Genomic DNA, 24,618 nt, shown 5'->3' on the forward strand with positions numbered 1-24,618 from the left:
TCTGGGCATACTTTCTTATTTTTATAGTCTTTTTGTTAATATGTAGGTGAGACTCAAGTGCCCAGAAGGCATTTCCCAGCATAGCAAGAGCCTAGGGTCAACCAGTCTATGTTTTATTCACTGCATCTGTGTAGTGAATAAGCCTTGTGGGGGTAGGCACAAAGGCAGCCAATAAGAGGACATTGCTAACTCTAGCCTCTTGCCATGCTCAAAAAACGTCCTCTGGGCAATTGAGCCTAATTTACATATTATCAAAAAGGCTTATCTTATATCTTGGCACTGGACTATAGAGGGGAAAAAATGTATGCCCAGAATCCTGATGAGAAGCCCTGTCTACCCATGGGCTTAGTTACATCCCTGTTTAACTGCCAACAGGTCCACGTTAAACAAAGAAAATCAAATGAAATGTAATTTTCTGATGATAAATTCTGTTTATAAATTAGAATAGGCAATTATCAAATTTGAAATCTGATCTATATTTACAGGAAAGCTGGCTATACATAAAGAAATGTTGCCCAACCTCCCCATAAACATGCATACATAATGCTCGGCTAGGCACAAAATGACTGAGGGTATGTTCACACTGAGTAAAAGTGGCGGAATTCCGTGCAGAGCCCCCACCGCGGACCCCGCTTGGAATCCTGCCTGCCTCAGTGTGTCAATGTGATGCCACACGCTCCTTCGCTCAAACAATTGAAAAGTCAATTCTTTAGGTGGAGAGCGGAGGGGCACAAGGCATTCCACTGACACACTGAGGCAGGCAGGATTCCGAGCGGAGTCCGCGGTGGGGGCCCTGCACAGAATTCTTCCCCTTTTACTCAGTGTTAAGATACCCTTATAGTATATAAGAGGCACGTACCTATTATTTGGGGTTCACTAGGTTTCGGTTGGCCAATCCTAGAGGGTCCATTGGTGGATATGAATGAAAAAGGCTGATTTAGATGTCATGAACCACATAGACCATTGTGTGTGTCCTCTAGCTGAGATTTTTTTAAATCATTGGCTATGTGCCATACTGATGCAGACTTTTTGATGCATGTATAATTGCATGGGTTTTTATGCATCTGGACTTCACAGTAACTTAGTAGAGGTAAATTGCCCCCATCAATTGCACGTACAACATGAAATCTGCTAATTAAATTGTGCTAAATTAAAAGAAATAAATAGCAATGACCAAGCATGTACCACCAATAATTTGCCTTCTTAATGTATTAAGATGAAGCGGTGGCTCTATTTATTTCTAAGCTTATTTCTGAGGTTATGTTCTTCACTTGGTAAAGCCAATAATTATCTTGTGGATAAACAAGAAGTGACTGACGACAGGTAGTCATTTCATGGAAATCTGCACACATCACTCAGAATTTTAAATGAGAATTCTGCATGGAAGAACGTAGTCAGGCCTTAACTGGCTTTTTCTTTGGGTTGAAGAAAATGCATATTTCAAGAATGTCTATGTACTAAAAGCACAATAACTGTAAAGGGAGATTAATTTACCTGCTCTGGGTTTTTTCCCTTGTAAAATAGCTTCCTTTCTTCTGATAAGTATGTTCTGTTGTTCCATTCCTGCTGCGTTTCTTTATATTGAGGATGCTTGTGGATCCTGCTGTTGGCTGTCATCAGCATTGCTGACACCATTTAACTGTGGCTGGTTTAGCCCAAATGCAGTAAACTGTGAAAAAGAGGACCCTTTCTATAAGAAATCATGACAATAGAGTTCAGAATGGCAGTAGTTACTTCCCTTCCACATATAGTACTTGCATGGTATGAACATTCTTTATCAAAACTATATTTTGACACTTCCTTACAGAATTCCTTACAGACCATATTCTTTTCTACTATCAAATATTACAGACCTCTAGTGCCTATCCTTTGATTTCTTACCTTTTTGTCTGTATTGCATTTGAAATAATCTTTTGTTTCCCTGTTTATTCCATCATGTAACTACTATGTTGTATTGCAGCCTGTAGTGCATGGTAATCAATGGTTAGTGGGCTTCTATGCCAAGCTTCAGTGCTCAGGTACAGAGCAGCATCCATACTAAGGGACTGGTACACCCCTGAACATGGCTAGATAGCAGACTGGGCTGTGTTGTGGGGGTCCATGGCTTTGGTTTATACATTTTTTGTGTAATTTTTAAATATAAAAACCTTTTATTTAACTGCAAAGGTTTATGCGATTCAAGATGTGATGCAAAACAAATAAAAACAAAATTATATTATTAAATTAGTGGGCCGAAGTTTACTACTGCATAGGCAGGGTGTTGTGGCTGTGCATGACTTATACTGATTAATGAAAATTGCTTGGGGCTTCTGGCAAGCACGGAAGATGTTGTACTGACGCATTTACCTATTTATCCTATGTAGGTAGAATTAAAAAAAATGTCCTATTTTTAAGGAATAAAGAAGGATTACATTATCTATATGTAAACTATGTAAACCACCTACAGAAGATTCACAGTTTTTTTTTACTCTTTATTGATAACATAGAGTTAGGGGGCATTCACACATTCCGTTATATTGGTCCATGCACAGACGATGGGCTATGGACTGAAATTCATTATGATGCCAGGAGCTCAAAAACTGTTTATATCTTCATTCTACTGTACTGCCACACTTTTAAAGGGAACCAACCGCTATTATAATGCAAATAACGCTGTAAGCAGCTTCTAATAGAGTTGCTAAAGCATTGTCATGCCGTACTTGGTGTGCTGTCCAGGGCTGTGGAGTCGGTAAGCCGCAGCTCCGACTCCAACTCCGACTCCGACTCCTGAATTTTATTAGAACCAACTCCGACTCCTGAATTTTATCAGGACCGACTCCGACTTCCGACTCCGACTTCTGCTCCTTCATAAATGGCCAGTCATATACCAGGGGAGTTATTCATCACACTGGCTCAGCAGCTTCTCCCTAATGTCCTACATGATCCTGGGGCGACTATTGAGGGAATAAAGGAATACTGTATATAAAACAGATTCTCCTGTGTGTGCAGTGGATGCAGCCAGTCTCCAGCCTCCATGTCCTGAACCCATGTCCTGAACTACTCACAACTAGACTAGATGAAGCAGGTGGTCTTTTCCTGCTGACAATCTTCTATGTTTCTAACTAATATTCACCATACACACAGAAACACTGCTAACAATGCCAGATACCTGTAATATAGAGGTCAGCCATAGTGATATACAGGGGGTCACACATAGTGATATAGAGAGGGGTCACACATAGTGATATAGAGATCACACAGTGATATAGAAGGACAATGTAGGAGCACGCACGCACGCACACACACATACACACACATACACACACAGAGCCTGCTACAGCAATAGCATACACACACCCCCACAGAGCCTGCTGCAGCTATAGCACACACACACAGCCTGCTGCAGCCATAGTGCACACCACACACACACAGCCTGCTGCAGCCATAGCACACACACACAGCCTGCTGCAGCCATAGCACACACACAGCCTGCTGCGGCCATAGCACACATACACACAGCCTTCTGCAGCCATAGTGCACACCACACACACACAGCCTGCTGCAGCCATAGTGTGTGCACACACACAGATTGCTGCAGCCATAGCACACATACACACAGCCTGCTGCAGCCATAGCACACACACACACAGCCTGCTGCAGCCATAGCACACACCCACACACCGCTGCAGCCATAGAACACTGAAGAAAAACACACAATCTTCTCCCAGAGAGAAAACACCACACTGAGGACAGAGGTTACTGTTACACTACTTATGTCTTCTCCTCCTCCTCTATATTACACAGGATATCTTGATATTACACTGCTGCTCATACAATCATCCAGACCGACATGTGACCGACAACTTTTCCTTGACCACCCTTATGTAATAGGGCCAGTGTCCTATTACTGATATATTTCCCGACCACCCTTATGTAATAGGGCCAGTGTCCTATTAGAATGTTGCTCATAATATATATTCATGAGCAAAACTTGTAAAATTCATATAAAAATTCAATTCTACATTTTTTTAAGATTTTTTTTAAAGCTGGAGTCGGTACATTTTTTTCCGACTCCGACTCCAGGCAAAGCTAGCTCCGACTCCGACTTCACGACTCCGACTCCACAGCCCTGGTGCTGTCCTCCTAGGCATTATATCAGGCAAAACACTGTTTTATTCTGGTGCATGCTGCAGGGAGAGAGGCAGAAACTAGTCATGTGGCCGGTGTCCGGGCTGTGACTAGTCACCATTCTCTGCCTGTCAGCTTACTCTGCAGGGATGATTGACAGGCAAAGAGGCCCAATAGAAACCACTTTTCCTGTCAATCATCCCTGCAGAGCGAGCTGACAGGTAGAGAGCTGTGACTAATCACGGCCCGAACACCGCCGGAATAAAACGTTTTCTCTAATATCTCCCTGTTTAAAGTGACACTGTCACACCCTTTTTGAATTCTGACTTCTCTACTTAGAGGGTAAATTTAGCAGTTTTCATACCTTATGTAACATCATGCGTCACGGTGCTTGTTCAAGTAAAAAGTGATCTTTTATCATCTGCAGATTGTGCTAAGTGGGCAGGGCTTCACGGCAACTGCGCCACTTAGCCTCGCCCACAGCGCCACCGTAGGCCTTACCCCTCTGTGATGTCATTGGCACATAGTCCCCGCCCCCTCGCCGACCATTGGAACAGGCTGGCCGTAAGGTCTAGGCCGTACCCCCTCTAGGTCGGCCCATGGCCTATGTGCCTATGACATCACGGAGGGTTGGGGCCCACTGTGGCGCTATGGGCGGGCTAAGTGGCGCACTTGCCGCGAAGCTCCGCCCACTTAGCACAATCTGCAGTTGATAAAAGATCACTTTTTACTTGAGCAAGCACCATGACGTATGATATAAAATAAGGTATGAAAACTGCTAAATTTACCCATTACACCTGTGTAGCGGAGTCAGAATGCAAAAAGGGTGTGACAGTGTCACTTTAAAAGGGTTCTCCAGCATGATAAAATTTAAAGAAGTGCTACTTTTTTGCTGCCATTTGAGGTCTTTTTATATAATTGGACATTTTAAAAGGGGTTTCCAGACTTGAAAAATTGTGTTTTTTTCATAACAGTGCAACATCTATTCGTACATTATATGTGATATTGCAGCTTATCCACATTCTCTTTAATGGAGCCAAGCTGGGAAAACAACCAGACACAGTAAATGCATGGGCTTGTTGTGCTTGCAAGAAAGCAACTTATGTTTTTCTACTCTTGTACATTTCTTTAAAGTAAAAGTAAATTACTAAAATCTAACACAACCCTTTATTTGTATTTGCATTTCTTGATATATACTATACTTATATTAATCTCATAATTTAGTCCCAGTGTTCAGCTTGCGAAACCACTCCTGAGGCCAACACCACCACAGGAAGAAAAGAAGCCTAGATCAGTGTGTAGGAGAAGAAAACGGTCAGTGATACAAGATTTAAAGCCCAGAACTCCCAGCGACAGTGACTCCTTGGCAAGCACTGATAGCGCAGATCAAGGTAGAGTACACTTAGCATTAAGAGGGCTTATTGATTCATTCACTGCATATTTCCCTTATGTACTCCATAAAATGACAGCCTGAAATCCCTTTCATTTGCTATTCATAGACACTATGCACAGATCTGGTCATTCATATAAGTAACACGATTGGCTCCGGTTTCTCATTTCTAGATTAGAGGTAAATGGCTCAGAGGCATTCAGAGGATTTTCTAATTTGACAATCATTTCCATTTCCCTCTATTCTGCAACCTTCCAATTTATGCCTACAGTGTCTTAGCTTAAAATGACCAAGTGTCAGGCTCTTAGTTCAGTCCTGGCACAGGAAGGACCACATGTATTAAACTAAAAAGCCCAATTATTCTTTCAGTTTATGGGAAATTATTCCTGCGAGGGGATGTAGCTGGGAATGGTAAACAGGGCATTGCAGACAATCTGCTTCTTATCTAAAAGACACACAGTCAGTCCTGTGTGCACCAGTGTTCAATTTATAATTCACCTTGTTCCAGTTTGTGATTGTGATATCAATGCCAATGTACTGTGCTACTTACCCATACATCACCTTAATCTCTATTTACACTTATGCCACCCACATCATTCTATCTTTATTTTCAAAGTATATTTACACACAGTAAAATAAAAGCAAAATACATGAGTAAAACAGGTATACAATGTGGTGTATTTTAATAAGAAAAATGTGCTACGTTAATGTCAATGGAAAAACAGCTCTCTATGCACACATTGTAAAAAAAAAGAATGTCTGACCGGCAGCCACACTTTACATTGCAGTGAATGGTTAATTGATTTGCGGGCACGCCCAATGGTGCTCACAAGTCAGTTGTAAAAATATAATGCTCCTGCAGCTGACACAGCAGTATCGAACACTGCTCCGGCCAGCAGTATAGCACCATCTGTTGCTATGCAACGGACAGTGTTATATGATGTGTGACTGTGCAACTGCAGGATCTTCAGTTAGGAGAGCAAACATCACTCCATTACTAAGAATTGTATGTGCTTAACTGGGCGATGCTGAGGAGACTGTTAAGCAGGAGAGAGGATTGGGGCCAGGGAACACCCCCAGTGCACCAAACTACCTAATACTCATATTTGTATTTTACAAAATTGCACAAAACAGCAGAACAGATACATGAAATTACACATCTTCAAAGCTATAACATTTTTTAACATCAAAGGTGTGATTTGCGTAATGCAGGAACTGAGATAAATTGTTTCTTAATGTGGACATAAAGGAAAGCACATATTTCTTTAAAGGTGTTTTTTTTTAAATTAAGTTTCTATTAACAGGTTTTTCTTTAATTTTCTCCTCCCCTAAAAGAGGATAGAGTGGCCACCAAACTTCATTACATATTGCATATCAAAGTAAAAAACAGGCTGTGGAGGGTGGGGGTTAGGCAAGGTGGGGGTGACAGGTGAGTGTAGAAGAGTTTGGTTAAAGTCCACAAGTCCAATGGCCATGAAGGAAGAGAGACAAATGGCAAACAAGTGTTAAGTGGAGCTGTTCCAGGACATCAAATTGGACCTCCTTAAGGCACTATGACCAAGGGATGGTAGGAGGAGGGGGTAGGTAATGATGTGTAGATCAGCCATCTCGAACATATGTAAGTGGTGGTAAAGCATTCTTTAATATGGGATGTGACATGCTGGGTGAGAGGTTTCACTTTTATTTATAATGTTAGTTTTTAAAGTTGTCTAACTACAGTCTAATGGAAAATGTTGATTATTTCACAAAATGCGCCAAAAGTGTGAGAACTAAAAAAAGTAACATACTAACTGGAAATTAGTTATATTACTCCTTGTTGTCTTAGTATAGAAATAACTGTGCTGATTATACATGTTATACATCTGTGATTTTATTTCACACCTTAGAGGACTGATAAAGGAAGTCATCCTATGTGCGCCTTCACCAGAGGAACGTTATGGGTATTGGGTGATGATACAGTGGATTCCCCTGTTTTGCAAGTGTGGTTTAATAGAAAATCTGGTAGCTGTGATCTTCCCAAGTCAATGAAAAGTCAGTCCTATAAAGTACTGCCAGTGGCCATTTAATACTTCTTGTTTCATTGCTTTTATTACCCATTGGTCAAACCATTTCAACTCTTAACTCTCTTTATCTGTAATGGCTGTAAGCAATGACTTGGGGTGTCACAGAGGTCAGCTATAGCACTATCGTTTGAAATCGCTTATAAGGTGGGTTTGCATTCTACATTTACATTTAATTTCTGGCAATCCTTGTGAAAATTGTGCAAAAATGACACAAACCATTTTTAATGGACATTAACCACTGCTGTAGTCAATTTACTGTAATATACTAAAATATGTGTGCTTAGACAAGTGCCACTAGCAAACAATAATCTATTCCAGCAGACCTTCCAATGTCCCTCTAGTTCATAATTTCCTATGTGTTATCATCATATATTGTAGCATATAAACCCAACCTTTGTCTGACTGTTTATTTTAAAGGGGTTATCCAGCGCTACAAAGACATGGCCACGTTCCCCCTACTGTTGTCTCCAGTTTGGGTGGGGTTTTAAGACTCTGTTCCATTGAAGTAAATGGAGCTTAATTGCAAACTGCACCTGAACTGGAGGCAACAGTAGGGGGAAAAGTGGCCAAAAAGCGCTAGGGGGAAAAGCGCTGGATAACCCCTTTAAAGCTCCATGCTTCTATGATGTAGTCTGCACTGAAGCTATTGAGAATTGTTTGACTGTACCTATACAGGCTTGTGATTTGTTATAAAGTAACATGGAGTTAATAATTAGGTACCCAATGCAGTTGTCTTTGTTGAAAAACAAACCATACACAGGTTCATGAATCACATTATCTGTTTAGAAACACATCTGTTTAAAAAAACAAAACAAGGTAAGAATGACCATAACCTGGAGGCAGGGTTGGACTGGCCCAACAGACTACCAGAGGATTTCTCTTTGTGGGCCCAGGCTGTTACACATTAATGGTTCCCGTAGGCTATCCCATTTGGAGCTGCTTGTTTGCTACTATGTCTTCTTTTTGTGGGTTCTTTAAAAAAAATACAAGACCGTACTGATATGTCCTATGTGTACAATGATGGCAACAAAGTGCACGTATGGCTAGGGCTGTACAACGGCTGTGACACAGGCCAAAGGTTGAAGTGTTGCGTAATGAAACGGAATGTAGATTCGTTGCAGTATTGTCAACTTGTGTGCCACAACACGACAGTTACCAGAAATTCATCCAGTACTGACAGGTGGGTCACAATGCAATACAACCTGTGTCATGGCCAAGGTCGGTGTGCAGTGCTACCTTTAAAGTGGTCATGCAGCTGTTCTGTATAAATTGAAGGTGGACCATTTGAATCATTTCCTCTGGTAGAACCAAGGAACCCCAGTCCAATGCTGCTAATAGGAACCTTATTTATATCTGCTTGTGTGACAGATTATTGACATTGATATGCACTCAGCTTGCTCCAAGTAAGAAAATAATGTAAAAATGAAATGACCTTTATTAACTTCATGTCCTGTGATGTTGTCTCCTGTTTTTTTTTCTTGTAAAACCAGGGCATGGAAGAATGGGAGGAGGTACAAATGTAATTTGAAGGAACATTTAAGTTTCATTCTAATTAGCTGTTGGATGAACAGTGGTTTTTCCAAAATCTTAGCCTTTATACCCACATTTACTAACATTTTTGTGTAGCTGTTGTTTGGGTAGAGTATGTACAATCCTATGGCTGCATGTTAGCCCTGCTGCTGCTTGTCTAACAAGGGAACTTTACAATCAAATGATCAAATCAATCTACAGTATATGGCCCCATAGACATTCTTCATAGAATTTTTCTAGATGGGTCTCTGCCGTTTTCTCTCCTTTCCTTTACATTCCGATGAGACCTGACATTAGCTGTAAGACTATAAAAGCTAACCCCTGCAGTTCTGCGTGTAACAGGAAACCATGCTTACTAAACCCTAAGAATAACCCCATCTCCCACTGACTGCCAAATGAAAACGGAAGGGGTCTTAAAATTGTACCAGGGTTCTTGGCAAAACTGTTTCAAGAAAAGACAGAAAGTGTACAAACCCTGCTGCATGATTTATGTACATCAACATACTCTGTCCAACTACATCAGATGAACCTTGTCTCCATCTCCAAATATTAAAGTACTGTATAACCAATGGATGATCTGTAGAATAAATCTGCATTAAATATCTTCACAGGGGATAAATAACTGGCTATGCAGACAGCTGGCACTGAGATATCCTACACATTTCTTATGTTATGGTGTTGTTTTTGTTTACTTACTATGCATACATTTCTTCTTATCCTTTTAATTCCGATAAGTGATATCTTTGTTGTGTGAATGCTACATTCTCTACAGCAAGGACATTACTGTGTCAAACAAACAAATTATCATAAAATAGTAGTTTTGTGCTCTTATATATCACTTGTATGGAAAAGAAACAGAAGAAGATGAGACAAAGAAAACCTTTATAAAAACAAAATATTATAAATGTGGGACATCAGTTGTGTAATTTTATATTGAAACTTGTCCAGTATCTCTATACTGCCATACTTTTTATTATATTAAATGTTCCAGATGTGTGTAACTGTTTGCCTATATAGATGCAAAGTTTCTAATAACTGTGATACTTAAAGGTGAACCATCAGCAGGTTAGACGAATCCAACTTGCTTATAGCTCCCTATAGCACTCTGGATGCTGAGGAGGAAGATGTGTCTTACCTTCTTCCTCTGCACCAGTCCCGTATTGTTAGTCAGCGAAATCAATGGGCGGGAGCACTGCCCCGCCCCCACAGCATCATCCGTCCCGCCTTCTCCACAATGGTACTGACTGTTTCCCTTTAAAGGAGAAGTCCGGCGAAAGTTTTTATTGTATTGTATTGTCACCCCAAAGTTATACAAATCACCAATATACAGTTATTATGGGAAATGCTTATAAAGTGCTTTTTTCCCTGCACTTACTACTGCATCAAGGCTTCACTTCCTGGATAACATGGTGATGTCACTTCCTGGATAACATGGTGATGTCACGACCCCCAGAGCTGTGCGGGCTGTGACTGCTGGAGAGGATGAAGGCAGGGGGACACTGAGGGACACAGGGCACTGGAGGGACACTGAGCATCCCTCTGCCACCATCCTCTCCAGCAGCCACAGCCCGCACAGCTCTGGGATTTGGGTCGTGACATCACCATGTTATCCAGGAAGTGAAGCCTTGATGCAGTAGTAAGTGCAATGAAAAAGCACTTTATAAGCATTTCCCATAATAAGTGTATATATGGGATTTGTATAACTTTTGGGGGGCAATACAATACTTAAATAAAAAATGTTGCTGGACTTCTCCTTTAAACTATTAGGGCTCATTATAAGCCTTTATGATTAAATACATAGGTGCATGAAGGGAGGGTGATTACCTGCCTTACCGCCCCTGGTAGTGTACTTCTGCTTAACCCTTTCTGTGCTTCTGCATGTGACACAAAGTTCACTTACATGCTGCAATACAGAAAGGCATAAAGAGCAGAACACAAGGAGATTTCAACTTCACAGCTTGTACACTGAGTGCACTGAGAACAGAGGTTGGAGGTTATCAGTGCAGGAGCGATGAAGCAAAAATCAACTTGTAAGCATGTAAGTAAACTTTATGGTGTCACATGCTGCAGCAAAGACAGAGTTAAGCAGAAGGACACAGGACATTTTTGTTCCATCACTTCTGCACTGCTGGCATTGGACACCAAGAAAGTGACTTTTTTTTGCGTTTTTATTTTTTAGATCAAATTCGTGATTTAAAAAAAATCTAATTGGTCACCATCCAAGGGCCAATTAATCAAATTAATTTGAGTTATGGTGCGTTTACACAGACAGAGTTATCTGACAGATTTTGGAAGCCAAAGCTAGGAATAGATTTGAGAAGAGAAGACATCCCAGGCTTTCCTTTATGATCTGTTCTCTGCTTATAGTCTGTTCCTGGTTTTGGCTTCAAAAATCTGTCAGAGAAATCTGTCTGTGTAAACGCACCATAAGTGCCCAGCCCTAATTGCACTCATACAAATGATACAATGTGCAATATTATGGGTGTCTAAAACTGGTGTTAGAATCTATCATTTCATCTATAATCAACACAAGAAAAATGTTCCATTCATTTAAAATACTTCTATATTCTTCATTTGATAAGTCTTTATGCAACATAAAATATGCAAACTAGTGGGATTAATTACATTCCATATAATGAGTGACTTGAGGTTCACACTAGGTTATAGCATCCTGTTGAAAGGTACAGTTTGTTTTTTCTGTAGCCTTGCAACATGAAGCAAAAAAAGTGGTATGCATGGGGGATCTCTTCACTCTGCAATTTGTGTCTCACTTCAGCTTTGTGTATGGTAAATCCCACTATTTACAGAGGAGATAGAGGAGAGCAGAACATAGACATAATGGGGGAGATTTAAGAAATTGTGTAAATATACACCTGGTGTAAACTGCCCACAGCAACCAATCACAGCTCCTTTTTATCCTACCAGAGCTGAAAGCTGAGCTGTGATTGGTTGCTGTGGGCAGTTTACACCAAAGGCCCTATTCCACGGAACGTTTTTGAACGACTATCGTTCATAAAATCGCTCAAACGACCGCTCGTTAACGATATTCGTTCCGTGGAATAGCTGTAAACAAGCGAACGACAACTACGAAATCGTCTTTGAGTTGTTCACTAATTTTTTTCAACATGTCGAAAAAAAATCGTTGGTCTTTCAACAATAATTCGCTAATCTTTTTGTTGAATAAAAAATCTTTCAGTCTTTCTTGAAATGTCTACCTACATTTCCCCACCTACATGCTCAGCACGGCGAATGTTTTAAACGACCATGTAATGATGTAACGACCGCAAAAAAATCGCTACACTACAGATATCGTTCACGTTCCCACACGTATTTTGTGTTATCGTTTGCTTAAAAAAATCGTTAAGTGCTCGTTAACGAGCGGTCGTTGGAGCGAGTCTATGAACGATAATCGTTCTGTGAAATAGGGCTACAAGTGTATATTTACACCCTTTCATAAATCTCCCCCAATGTCTGTTGTGTCAACATATTCTAATGTAACTATAAAGTCAGGCTTCTGCATTATTCATGTCATTTAGATAAGGCAGAGATGTATTATCATCATCATAATCATCAGACATTCCCTAGCTGTGAAGTACTCCTATCTCACATACTTTTTCTCCTATGACATCTCTTAGCTAAATTGTATGATCTGTATGAAAAGATGTTCTCTCATGGAGGTATGCATTAATGGAAATGGTTAGAAATTACAGTAACAATCACAGTAGCTGTTTCTACAGGAAATATGCAAACTAGTAAAACCTTTAGAGATATTCTAAAATATCATAATCAAGTATTATGAAGATATGGCAAATGACAATGCGGACTGGAGCAAATGGAAACAATACAAAGAGAAGATTTTACCCAATCCTATTCAAGCGTGACTCTGTGGATCTCTGTCTTCACGGCTACTTTGCATGAAGGACTTTAGCCAAGGACAAAGCTGTGGTTTCTTCGCCTGTCTGTCATTGAACGTAGTGTGTATGCAGATAGCAGAACCCAACTTCAGTAACCTTTAGTTAGCTGATGGTTAGCAGACAGCTATGCACACTTCCTATATGAACAGAGGTGCTTACTTTTGGTTGTGTTTTGCCTTCTAATTGGAATAGCTTAATCTTTTTTTTGTATACATGTTTCCAGGGCAGAATACTTGTAACATATCCATTTTTAGACATGTTCTTTAACAAGGTTTAAATTCACTCCTATGATTTTCTTTACAAGAAAAAGAAATATAAATCAGCATATATGTTAGAAAAGATTACGCATTTCAGATGTTTGTCTATGTGTTTCCTGAATACATTTCACGTATATACCAAATGTGCATTAAAATTGTGATGTGAACAACCTCTTAAATTGCTTAATAAAGAAGCAAGGTGGGCACCAAGCCCCCTATCAAACACAGTGGTTCTATCATAATAACCCTGTATTACTGAGCACATGCAAAAACCTTTGTTGTATGTGCATTAGAGATGAGCGAACCAGGTTCGGGTTCGAGTCGATCCGAACCCGAACGTTCGGTATTTGATTAGCGGTGGCTGCTAAACTTGGATAAAGCTCTAAGGTTGTCTGAAAAACATGGATACAACCAATGACTATATCCATGTTTTCCACATAGCCTTAGGGCTTTATCTAAGTTCAGCAGCCCCCGCTAATCAAATGCCGAAAGTTCAGGTTCAGATCGACTCGAGCATGCTCGAGGTTCGCTCATCTCTAATGTGCATGTATTATGGACCTGATGATAAAGGGAGTCAGTCCCTTTGATATCTTTAGTATAATAAAATACCAGATTATTTTCTGCTGTCCAATATAGCTAATTCTCTGGTAAGGCATATATTAGGGCAGCACTTTGTTTTACAGGCTTGGTTCCTGCTCTGCTTCTTCAGTGTATACCACTCCACTACTAGATCCCAGTTTGGTCACCCTAATGTATAAAGCTGTATAAAGTAATTACTGGTGCTGTGCCAACAGCACAACACATCAAGTGGAGCTCATTTCTATTACCCTTCGCCCATGCTAATGCTGTCTTCTTTTGACATGACAGCATTGATTTTGGGCATTTTACAGGACCTGGGGACTCTTCCTTGGTTTGCTCAGGAATGGGTGCGAGGAGACAACTCACTTTCTCTGCAGGACAGGAAAATTTGAGCACCTGGTCAATCAGATCCAGTCTCAGCGTGCACTTCACGTACTGTTCGGAGGGGCATGTGATGGTTTTTCCTGGCCCCATACATGTTCATCTGCCTGCTGAACTCTGTTACACTACTGACCTCTACTTGTGCCCTGGATGTCATTTTGCCTTTGTGATTTGTTGTCAAGTAGACAGGGACAGTGGAAGGGTTTAGTTTTAGATCTGCACCAACCCTTTTACCCCTCCTGATATCCTGTTGGAGACCCATCCATAATGGGATAACAGCATCTGAAGTTCTTATTTTTCATTTCCCTATGTGGATTTATTAAATGGCTTAATAATGTTTTTAGCTGCCACTAGTTTAGCCTCCACATGAGCTTGTATGCAGAATGTATTGTTATTTACCCCCAGTCCATTCCTTACTGATACTAATACTAGTTTTCCTGCAGAAAGAAATCTTGTACATCAAAATATTCTCAATACACTGGAGGACCTAGCCTTGCGAGTTACCCAGTATCAAAATGAACAAAAGGAGAATCAAAAAGTAAGTGTCTGAAAATCAGCCGGGGGGACTGCAACATAGTGACCATAGAGACTCATAGGGGAATGTTTTGTTTTTAGCATTTCTATTACAGTCTATTATAGTGTAAGGGTATGTTCACACTGAGCAAATGTTGCAGAATTGAATTCCGCCTGCCTGAGTGTGACACTGTTTCTCTATGGGAGGCCTCACGCGCCTCCGTGTGCGTTGCTATCCGCTCCAAGAATTGACATGTCAATTCTTTTAGCGGAAAGTGATGCACGCAAGCCCTCCCATAGAGAAACAGTGTCACACACAGGCAGGCGGGATTCCGCGGTGGAACTCTCCAAATTTGCTCAGTGTGAACATACCCTAAACATCTGCTGTTTAACTCTGCCAATGCTATAGTAAATTCTTTTCATACAGTTGGTGTGCAGTTCAGGGACAATATGGTAAAATAAATTTGAGGGCTGGCATGAAATTATGTGGAATATAATATAGTGGAATTTCTCCAAATTAAAACTGGTTATTGTACTTGGTGTATACATAATGATCACAATGATGTTCTCAATTATAAGAATAGCTGTTGTATATAATAGTTTTTCTCAGTAATTAAACTTAACCATTAATATCTGTTAACTAGGCAATACATGTATTCATTAAAGAACTAAAAGAACACCGTCCTTACCAAGATGCAAGTCACTTACAAGAGGAAGAAAAACAGATTGAAAAACAGAAAATCAATTTAGTTGAGCAGCTGAAATTGCCGATACCCATTAGGAACACAGAAAAAGAGAAGAATGGTAAGCATATACTTCTGGTCCAGTGAAGTGAACTGCCTCCTAAGTGTGGTGAATGTCACCATTGATTTTACTGCAGGCGTGATAGAAAAGTAGATTTGGGATAAAAGGCAGGAAGATAGCACTTTGGCATTTCAATGTGTATGTCAGTAGCCCCATTATGTAACCTAGCTAATACTGTGTGGATAAAATGTGTTGCTTACACAACCTATTCACTTACAAGCTGCGATACCTGTTGATAATTTATTTTCCAACCCATCAGACATGTCTAGTTTCACAAAGAGCTAAGAGCCTAAGCTCTGAACAAGCTGTTCTATGTATATGCTCATGGTCAAGCAGGGGCAGCTGTGGATGTATCGTCATATGATTACATCATGTGAGCCCTACTACTATGATGTGGAAGATAATTTACTGCAGCTGGTGCACTGGTCACACTATGTCACTCTATAGTGGTAGTCCCGGTAAGGAAAACTGTCAAAAATGAAACTATTTTAAATGGGATTTCCGACGCTAGCACATTTTTTACATGTTGCTGCCATACAGGAAAACATAACAAACATGTTTTGCATACATCTCCACAATCCCCCAGTGTCCTAATGTGGTTGCCAGTGTCCCCGCTGTCTGTAGCCATTGTTACTTCCGAGACAAGCTTGTCTTGGCAGTGACAGCCCGCTCAGCCAATCACTGACAGAGACGGGACAGGTCCGCAAAATGTGAGTATTAAAAAAAAGTGTGTATTTTACAAAAAAAAAAAAAAAGTAAACATGGAGCTACTGAGCTCTGTGACGTTTTTTTTTTTTGATGACTTCTATCACTTTTTTTAATGTTCCTATAGGGGACAAGCTATTATTATACTTATGACTGAGACAGTCCTTTTACAAAAGAAATGCATAATGATGGCTAACCCATCCTTCCTCGTCCACTGGGCACAAGGCAAATTTGGCATACTTGCCGCTGTTGGGTGGGAAACCCCATCCAGGAGTATACTGTAGCTCCAATACAACAAACAACTGTGCACAGCCGTTTACTGTACATCCTGCGGAGGTAAGTGGTGAAGCTATGCATCACCATTTATCGCTGTAAACTCTGTGAGCTGGCACTGCACACCTGACCCATAGATTGTAGGACTCTTGTTTGGTTGGAGTTAGTAGCGCATTTGCTACCTATTAAATCCAATGGGTAACTAAATCCATTGCATGAAATCTGCAGCGGACTTGCTATATGTAAATATACCCTAAGTATTAAGAAAAAAACATACAGATTAATTAACAAAAATAAAATCTCTCTTTAGTACTTTGCTGTTCCTCCTCAGGTTTTTATCATGCCTAAAGTGTTTGTGATTGTTTTCTTCATTTTTATGTTCATCATTAGAATGACAGCAGACACAGGTCCCAGCATCATCTCCTTGGCCAATGCAGATTGTTGATTTATCACTGAATATCTGTTTCAGCCAATCCTCCACACCCCATGACTGCTTCCTTTTAGCCCTTGCTGTTTTCTTCTGTTATTGCTAGTCTTCATTTGGCTTTTCTATGTGTCACATGTATCACATGTATCACATTTTATTTAATTTCTTACAATTCTGTCACAATAATTAACTCATGTTTCCACCATTTGTTATTCATTTTGTTTGTTATGTATTTTCTGTTTTTAAGGTATATCGGGGCACATTTATCAAAAATGCACCCCTGGCATATGCCACGGAGAAGGGCGCAGAGTCTCAATTTTTCCATGGCATACATCAGCTGTAAGCCCCAATCGCCAGATGGGTGCACAGGGGGGTGCAGGTGTATTTTGTGATAAAGTAAGCCTGCCTACAACCAGACAACTACATATAGGTTAAAAAAAAATAAAAAAGGCAACTGGCTGAAGTTTAGAAGCTCCTTGAATTACTGTATTTGTATGGGCAGGTTTTTCTGACACTATTATAGTTTTAGACACTGTTATAGAAACCTCTCAAGCATTAGCTACACAGGACGCATAATACAGTATGTGCTGCATAGACACACTACATTGTGATGTGGCTATTTAAAAGCAATTAGAAGCACACAGCTTCATCATATTAAGTGTCCAGACTAATTTCACTGCTGGAAGGAAGCCACTGAGTTGTTTACTCTTTCATTAAGCTGAAAAGGCCGATATCAGCTCCAGATGTTGTATTTGTCTTTGCGAGGAAGACAAAAATATAACGTACAACTGATTATAGATACAAATTGTGTCTAGTCCTAGACAAATTACATATGTCTGGTAAGTAGTACACATAGAAAAAGTAGAAAATCTGGCCCAGGAGTCTGATGTCTGGATCACTAGTTTTCCCTGATGTTACCGGACACTGACTCCACGTTCTGGTGTAAAAGGGCTTGCTCTTTGTATTTAGCTATGCGTTTCGAGGGGGTCCCCCTCCTCTTCATTAGGCATGCATAGGAAGAAGTGCAGGTCTCTTTAGTGGAAAATCTATATAGGACAGGATAAAAAGAAATGTTTTTAGATTTATCTAAGAAGATTCAGATACTTCATCTGCTATAAGTCTTCAAACAAATCCTGTCCTGATATGAACATTAAAAAGTAACTGTACAGTTAGGATAGTTTTTGAGTTTCATAATTAAATTCTGGTTTATTTTGTTTTAAAAAAAAAAAGTGGGTGGTCCTACCTGTGAATGATGTGAGTCCATCAAGTTCAATCTACAGAACCCCTACTGTGTTGATCCAGGGGATGCAAAAACCCTTAAGAGGCAGATGACAATTTCCTCATCACAGGGAGGAAAAATTCCTTCCAGACCCCAATGGCAATCAGAATAAATACCTCAACGTTCAACATCCTATCACATGAAATCTAGTGCCCATTACTTGTCATATTATATTTTTCAAGAAAAGCATCCAGGCCTCCCCTGAACTTATTTAATAAATCAGCCATGACAACAACATGTGGCAGAGAGTTCCATAGTCTCACTGCAGTAAAGCATCTTCACCTGTGCCGGTTGTGAAACCTTCTTTCCTTTAGACGTAACTATGTCATGGTTATAGGATCACTAGAAAGATCTCTGTACTGTCCATTCATATATTTGTACATTGGGATCAGATCGCCCCTAAGACCTCTTTTCTAAACAAAATAGCCACAAGCTTGATTACTTGATAAAAATCAATATTTCTTATAGAACTTTGATTTTGTGCCAATGGCCTATGCCAGTTTTCTATTAATTGAGATTAGAGATGAGCGAACCTCGGAGATGAGCAAACCGGGTTCAGGTTCGAGTCGATCCGAACCCGAAAGTTCGGTATTTGATTATCGGGGGCTGCAGAACTTGGATAAAGCTCTAAGGTTGTCTGGAAAACATGGATACAGCCAATGACTATATTCATGTTTTCCACATAGCCTTAGGGCTTTATCCAAGTTCAGCAGCCCCCGCTAATCAAATGCCGAAAGTTCGGGTTTGGATCGACTCGAGCATGCTTGAGGTTCGCTCATCTCCACTCATCTCTAATTGAGATGTAACACAATATTTTGGCTTGTATCTGTATTTTATCATAGAAAAGATCTACATTTCACTACAAACATGCAACTGTTATAAAATTTGATAAATGCTGCGTCTGACATCTCAAAAATAAGTATATTTCCTAGATCCAGGACCATACTGTCAATCAGTAAATCAGCCCCCTAAATATTTCACGAATATTCATAAAAATTCATAATACATACATTTCAAAACATCACCACGCTGACCACAAAAGCAAAGTTTATAAGAAATAACCTTTTTTTTTTATTATTTTAGGCACAAGTACAAGCGATTTTAAGAAACTCTGTAATAGGTTTTATATACCAAAAGAGTTTCTCTCTGTACTGAAAATCAGTTTTCCTAGCTCCCCCCTGACTTCGGAGGGATTTCTGTGTCCATTATGTGTCTATAGAGAGGGGAGGGGCTGAAAGCAGTGAGGGAGCACGGAGCAGTCCTGCAAAGCACAACACCCTGCAATCTTCTCTCAGCAAGTTCCTAGATAAGCACTGACCTTTCTGAACCCTGAATCCAGCGCTTTAGGTGCCCAGACAGTCTACAAATAGCTGACCTCTGTCCTCTATGTCTCCTCTTTCTGCTCCCTCAGCCCCTCCCCCCTTCATAGGGATGTAATGGAGACAGCAGAACCCGTCTTCACTGGCTTCTCTGTAGTGAAGACGGATTTGCCTGATAATGCAAAGATAAGAAGTGAGGGGGGAGGCTGGGAGATTGCTTTTTTAGTACAGAAAGAGGCTTTTTTGTCTAATAAAACCTACTATAGAGTTTCTTAAAATCGCCTATACTACTGTTTTCTGAAATTAAAAAAAAATATGACAGTTACGCTTTAACACCTGGCAACACACATTTTTTGTAAAGTTATTATATAGTGTAATGAGTACCCCTTTCGTGCTTACATCAGATAAGCAACTTACACTTCCAGATGTACTCTGGATCCCATGTCCGGTGATGTCACTACTCTCTCAGCAACTTACTGCATACCACTCATAGAATTGCAGCCCGCTAGCTTATAAGCTAATTGTACAGGATGTCACCAGAAGAGTCTGTGACATCATAGGTCATGTGAAGCATTGGCAAATCAGAGAACAGGCGTACGTTTACTAATAAGTAAGTTACTTACCCCCCCTCTCCATGGGGAACACATATATATGGGGAAGCCAGGAGGTATGCCTGCTGGCCAAATGATCTGTCAGCTGGAAAATATATGGGCACCTTTAGACAAGCGGTGATAGACATTTATCATTTGAAATTAAGTTGGCCTTGTGTGAAATTTTTATGTAATAGAAAAAAGATCTTTCAGGAAGGTGTGTTTGTCCATGAAAGATTTTTCAGGAAAAAAATTTTTTTTTTGAAAGTTTGTTTATCCTTTGCCCAGTGTCAGTGATCATGTTTAGATGGGGGGGATGCATTATGCTTTGGCATTGGCACAGGTGTTTAATGTTACACCTCTGATCATTGTATAATCTAGACATCCCTGATCAATGTTCTCCTTTATGGCCTATTAACACGTTATCCACAAATATATATCAAAAATGTATGGCAAACCTTAGTCTATAAAAAGCTAGGCAAATTCTTTAGTTATTAGCAAGATTGTGCAAATATGTATATATTATATATTTTTTTGTGATTTTCTTTTTTTTTTCCACATTTTATAGACACTTTTTATTTTTGTGTGTTACATAAAAGGTACTCTAAAAGCATAGTCAGAAACAACATCAGTTCCCCTTGTAGCAGCGGCTTTGCCACTTCTCATTTGCCTTTCTTTAGACATCAGGAGATTAGTTTTAGCCCCATTACCAGGATTAATCTAAACTTGGCAGTGGAGATGTAAATATCTCTCTTGGCCAAACTGCTGCTACAATTGATATTGTGTATTATACTTTTCTACATGTCTATGTCTGACTTTGTCACATATGTGTAAAAAGTGGTATATCACTTATGTGTAAAATGATCTTTGTAACTGATGGTGTTTAACTAAACAATATATAAGGAAAGTAAGTCTCCAGTTTGTAAGAATGCATGCTACCAGCAATAATTGTATTTTGGTCCTATCTATATAGTATGACTAGATTTACCAGGAGCACGTATTATGATGTCTTACTATAAAGTAATAGGTCATTACATTGTATAACAATTCCATGTGCTGCAAGTAATTTTGCTCTAACAACAGCAGTATGGGGCCTTCTGCTAAGCATGGCTTAAACCTATGATTAACAGATTGTCCAATGGATTCTGCAGGATTTGCCTGTAGTTTCAGAAAGTGGCAGATGAAAGATCAAAGATGTCAGTGTTCACACTTTGTACAGTGTACTGTATATGTGTTACAGCAAATGGCAAGGACACCACAACTTTACTTTTTTCAGCATTAACTTATTTTGTTTTAACCTAGTCCTCTCCTAAATGATCATAACCATCATGGCAAGCCAATTATTCGATTGGATTTTTTTTTATGACTACCAGAAGTATAAATGTGGCTAAATAGGGAAAACTCAAATTTACATGACCCTTAGGCCTTTCCTAATATGCATTGTATTTCACTAGTATGGAAGAAGAAGAATAAGCATCTGTTGGCTGCCACTTTTCTCCAGAGGAAACAAATGGATTGGGCTGAAATCCTATTACAAGCTGAAAGCTTTGCTATCATTGCTCCCATAACACTGGGGATCCTTCAATAATAGATTGTTCAACACTAATGTTGTAGAATGAGAAACACTGGCCGGTCTCATTTTGTAAAATTAACATAGGCAAAATTTAAGAAATCATTCATATTATCATTATACAGTATACAGTATACGTGGTTTGGCGCAGCTTATATGGGTTGTAAAATTTCACATTCATTATATACAGCAGAATTGTCAACTAATTGTTTAAAAAAAAACAACTATCCAGTGAAAGTAAATTTACTAACTTAGTATGGCTCTACCTGGTGTTCAAAGTGTCCAGCAATGTGCCCATGCATCTAGTGTGCCGAGTGCTAGTAGACACCAGATTGCTACATAATGATCTTCTGTTTACTTTAGAATAGAAAGAAAATAGTCTTCTGCCCTGCTTTTCAGAGAAGAATTAGGCTCCAGTAGAATGCCAGTATATATCTGAAAACATTTTCTGCTTGGGAACTAAAGTGTGACTATATTGTCAGTTGCCAGAAGAGAAACTAAGCTGCAGCATCTCAGCACAGCCACTACAAAATGTATAGAGCTAGAACTCATGGCTCCATTTACTGTGTACATTCGGGCACCAAAGCTCTGCCAAACAGCTGACTGGCAGGGGTGCCAGGTGTCAGACCTTCACTGTATTTTGATGACCTAGCCTGATGCATGATATAAAAACAGCTGGGTCCAGGTTTCTGTGGGCCCTTGAGTAACAGAGCCTTAGTTGGCCCATTTGCAGTACTCACGCAGCAACAGTAAAATATCAAAAACCACTGGGCACCTGCTGTAATCACCATCACTACCATATAATTACTGATATATTGGAAGATACACTTCTACAAAGGCTCTGGAGACCATACAAATGATGGCAGTGCATTGATATCCAGAGCTAATGTCTTCTCTGATCAGAGTCCTTCCCTTTTCTTTTCCCAGTGACCCAGGCCATTGCCCTTCTTTGTGCAGAATCTGACAGAAAAACATTTTAGGCTCCTTACTCCAGCACATTTAGTATGAAGACCTCCTCTGAGCACTCATGTAGTATTACAGCTTCTCTGTGCCCCCCCTCCCCACTATAGTATTAAGTCCTTTTTTGTGCCCCCATATAGTAGTTAGGCTCCTCTCTGCCTCCATGTAGTTGTTAAGCCTCATCTGTGCATCCATATATTATTAGGCTTCTCTGTGCCTTGTTATAGTATTAGGCCCCCTATGTTCCCCCTTATAATAGTTTTAAGCCTTTTATGTGCAAGTAGCCCCTACCCCCAGTAGGTAGTATCCCTAAATGTAGACTCCCACCCTTTGTAATCCTAAATCTTAAAAACAAAACGCCCATATTCACCTGACTCCCACACAGTCCAGCAGTGTGTCTCCTCTGCAAGTGCAAGAGTTGCAGATCAGAGTCATTTGGGTGTTTTTGGTTGTCATCGTGATTTAAAAAAAAAAAGTTTTTGTATTATCATTCATATTCTCTGAAAAAAAGGACAAAAAAGCAAAAACTGTAAACTTGAATAGAAACATTATTCTAGTGATCCCTCTTTTAGTTAGAGGTATCCTCAGTACTTGGGTTTTCTCAGGCTGTTAACACCGTGGGGGACATTTTTTACATTTATTAAGAGTGGTGTACTCATTTGCCAGTCTTAAATAAAGCCCCTCCACCATTTACCCGCCCAGTAGTTGGGTTGGATTGAGTGACGAGCTGGGGAGTGATGTATGCAGTCGCTCAATTCTCTAGGCTAAATCTTGCATTCAGTGGGAGTCTTAATATCACATCGACTCATCAAATTACAATGGTAGGTACATACTGCTCCTTAGAACAGTAGAAAGTGCTGCACTTATCATCATGTAGCTGCAGATGATGTCCGTCTATTGCCACTGATGAGAGCCCTCATCCAATCACTCGCATGTGCTAATGGTATGGAAGATAGAGCAGAAGGAAATGAAATGACATTTTTCTCATAGAAGTGCTTCAGTAGGAATAAGTAACTTCTATACTGAAAGCAGGCCTGTAAGGAAAAATGTAATATTCTATTACAGCTTTCTACATTGGAAATGTGCTGGCAATACAGGGCAGTATTTTCATAAAATAGGAGTCAAATCGGAATACATAGAAAAATTCCTCTGTGTATGTAGTGCTGTGTATCATGTATAATGTCATTAGCTCAAAACTGCACAGATCTCTAAATTGTCTGTTTACACTACTTATACAACATATTACACTAAACATGGGATTCTCCATTGGGGTTAGTTTATAGAACTATTACAATATTAGGCTATCTTTACACTATGTCTAAAAGCCTCTGTTGCATAGCAACGGACACTGTTAATCTGCCAGCCGCCGGGCTGCATTCAGGACTTTCCTGCAGCCAATACCTCTGTATCGGCTGCAGAAACGTTCTTTTTGTACAATTGACTTGCGGGCACCGTCGGATGTGTCACAAATCAATTAACCATTCACTTTAACACAAAGTGCAGCCATCGGTCGTACATTACATTGTGTGAACAGCTATTATTTCTGGACGCTGTTCAGTGAACGTCATACGGAAATAATAAGCATGTACATTATTTATTTGAATGTTCGTTCTAAAGAACGGGCATTAAGATAACAAAGTGTGCATACAGTGGAGGGCATTGCATTGACTTCAATGCAATGCCGCCTCTGCAGTAAAGAACGCATGCTGATTCCATTGCAATCAACATCTGTTCTTTACTGCAAATGGACGGTGTGTCAACATAGCCTTAGGCTATGCTTCCACAATGCATAAATAAGGGCAACTAACGGCCGTTGTTGCAAAATGATCATGAAACAGCCGTTATTTGTCCTTATTAGTGATGCGCGATGCACCAAATATCGATACCACTATCGATATTTCAAGCTTAAAAACGGTTTGGTACCAGGATTTCCTGGTATCGATACTTTATATTAAGC

The 24,618-nt window shown here is 39.9% G+C and overlaps 1 protein-coding gene across 1 annotated transcript in view; it reads left to right on the forward strand.

Annotated features, from left to right (window-relative positions):
- VWA3B (von Willebrand factor A domain containing 3B) overlaps positions 1-24,618 on the forward strand; it is a 92,755-nt gene that overhangs the window by 58,850 nt on the left and 9,287 nt on the right. The window contains 3 exon segments of the mRNA XM_069972949.1: positions 5,332-5,498; positions 14,665-14,759; positions 15,379-15,538. Coding sequence (XP_069829050.1) covers positions 5,332-5,498; positions 14,665-14,759; positions 15,379-15,538 — 422 coding nt within the window.

This window comes from Dendropsophus ebraccatus, chromosome 5 (genome assembly GCF_027789765.1).
Source record: "Dendropsophus ebraccatus isolate aDenEbr1 chromosome 5, aDenEbr1.pat, whole genome shotgun sequence".
Lineage (NCBI taxonomy): Eukaryota > Metazoa > Chordata > Amphibia > Anura > Hylidae > Dendropsophus > Dendropsophus ebraccatus.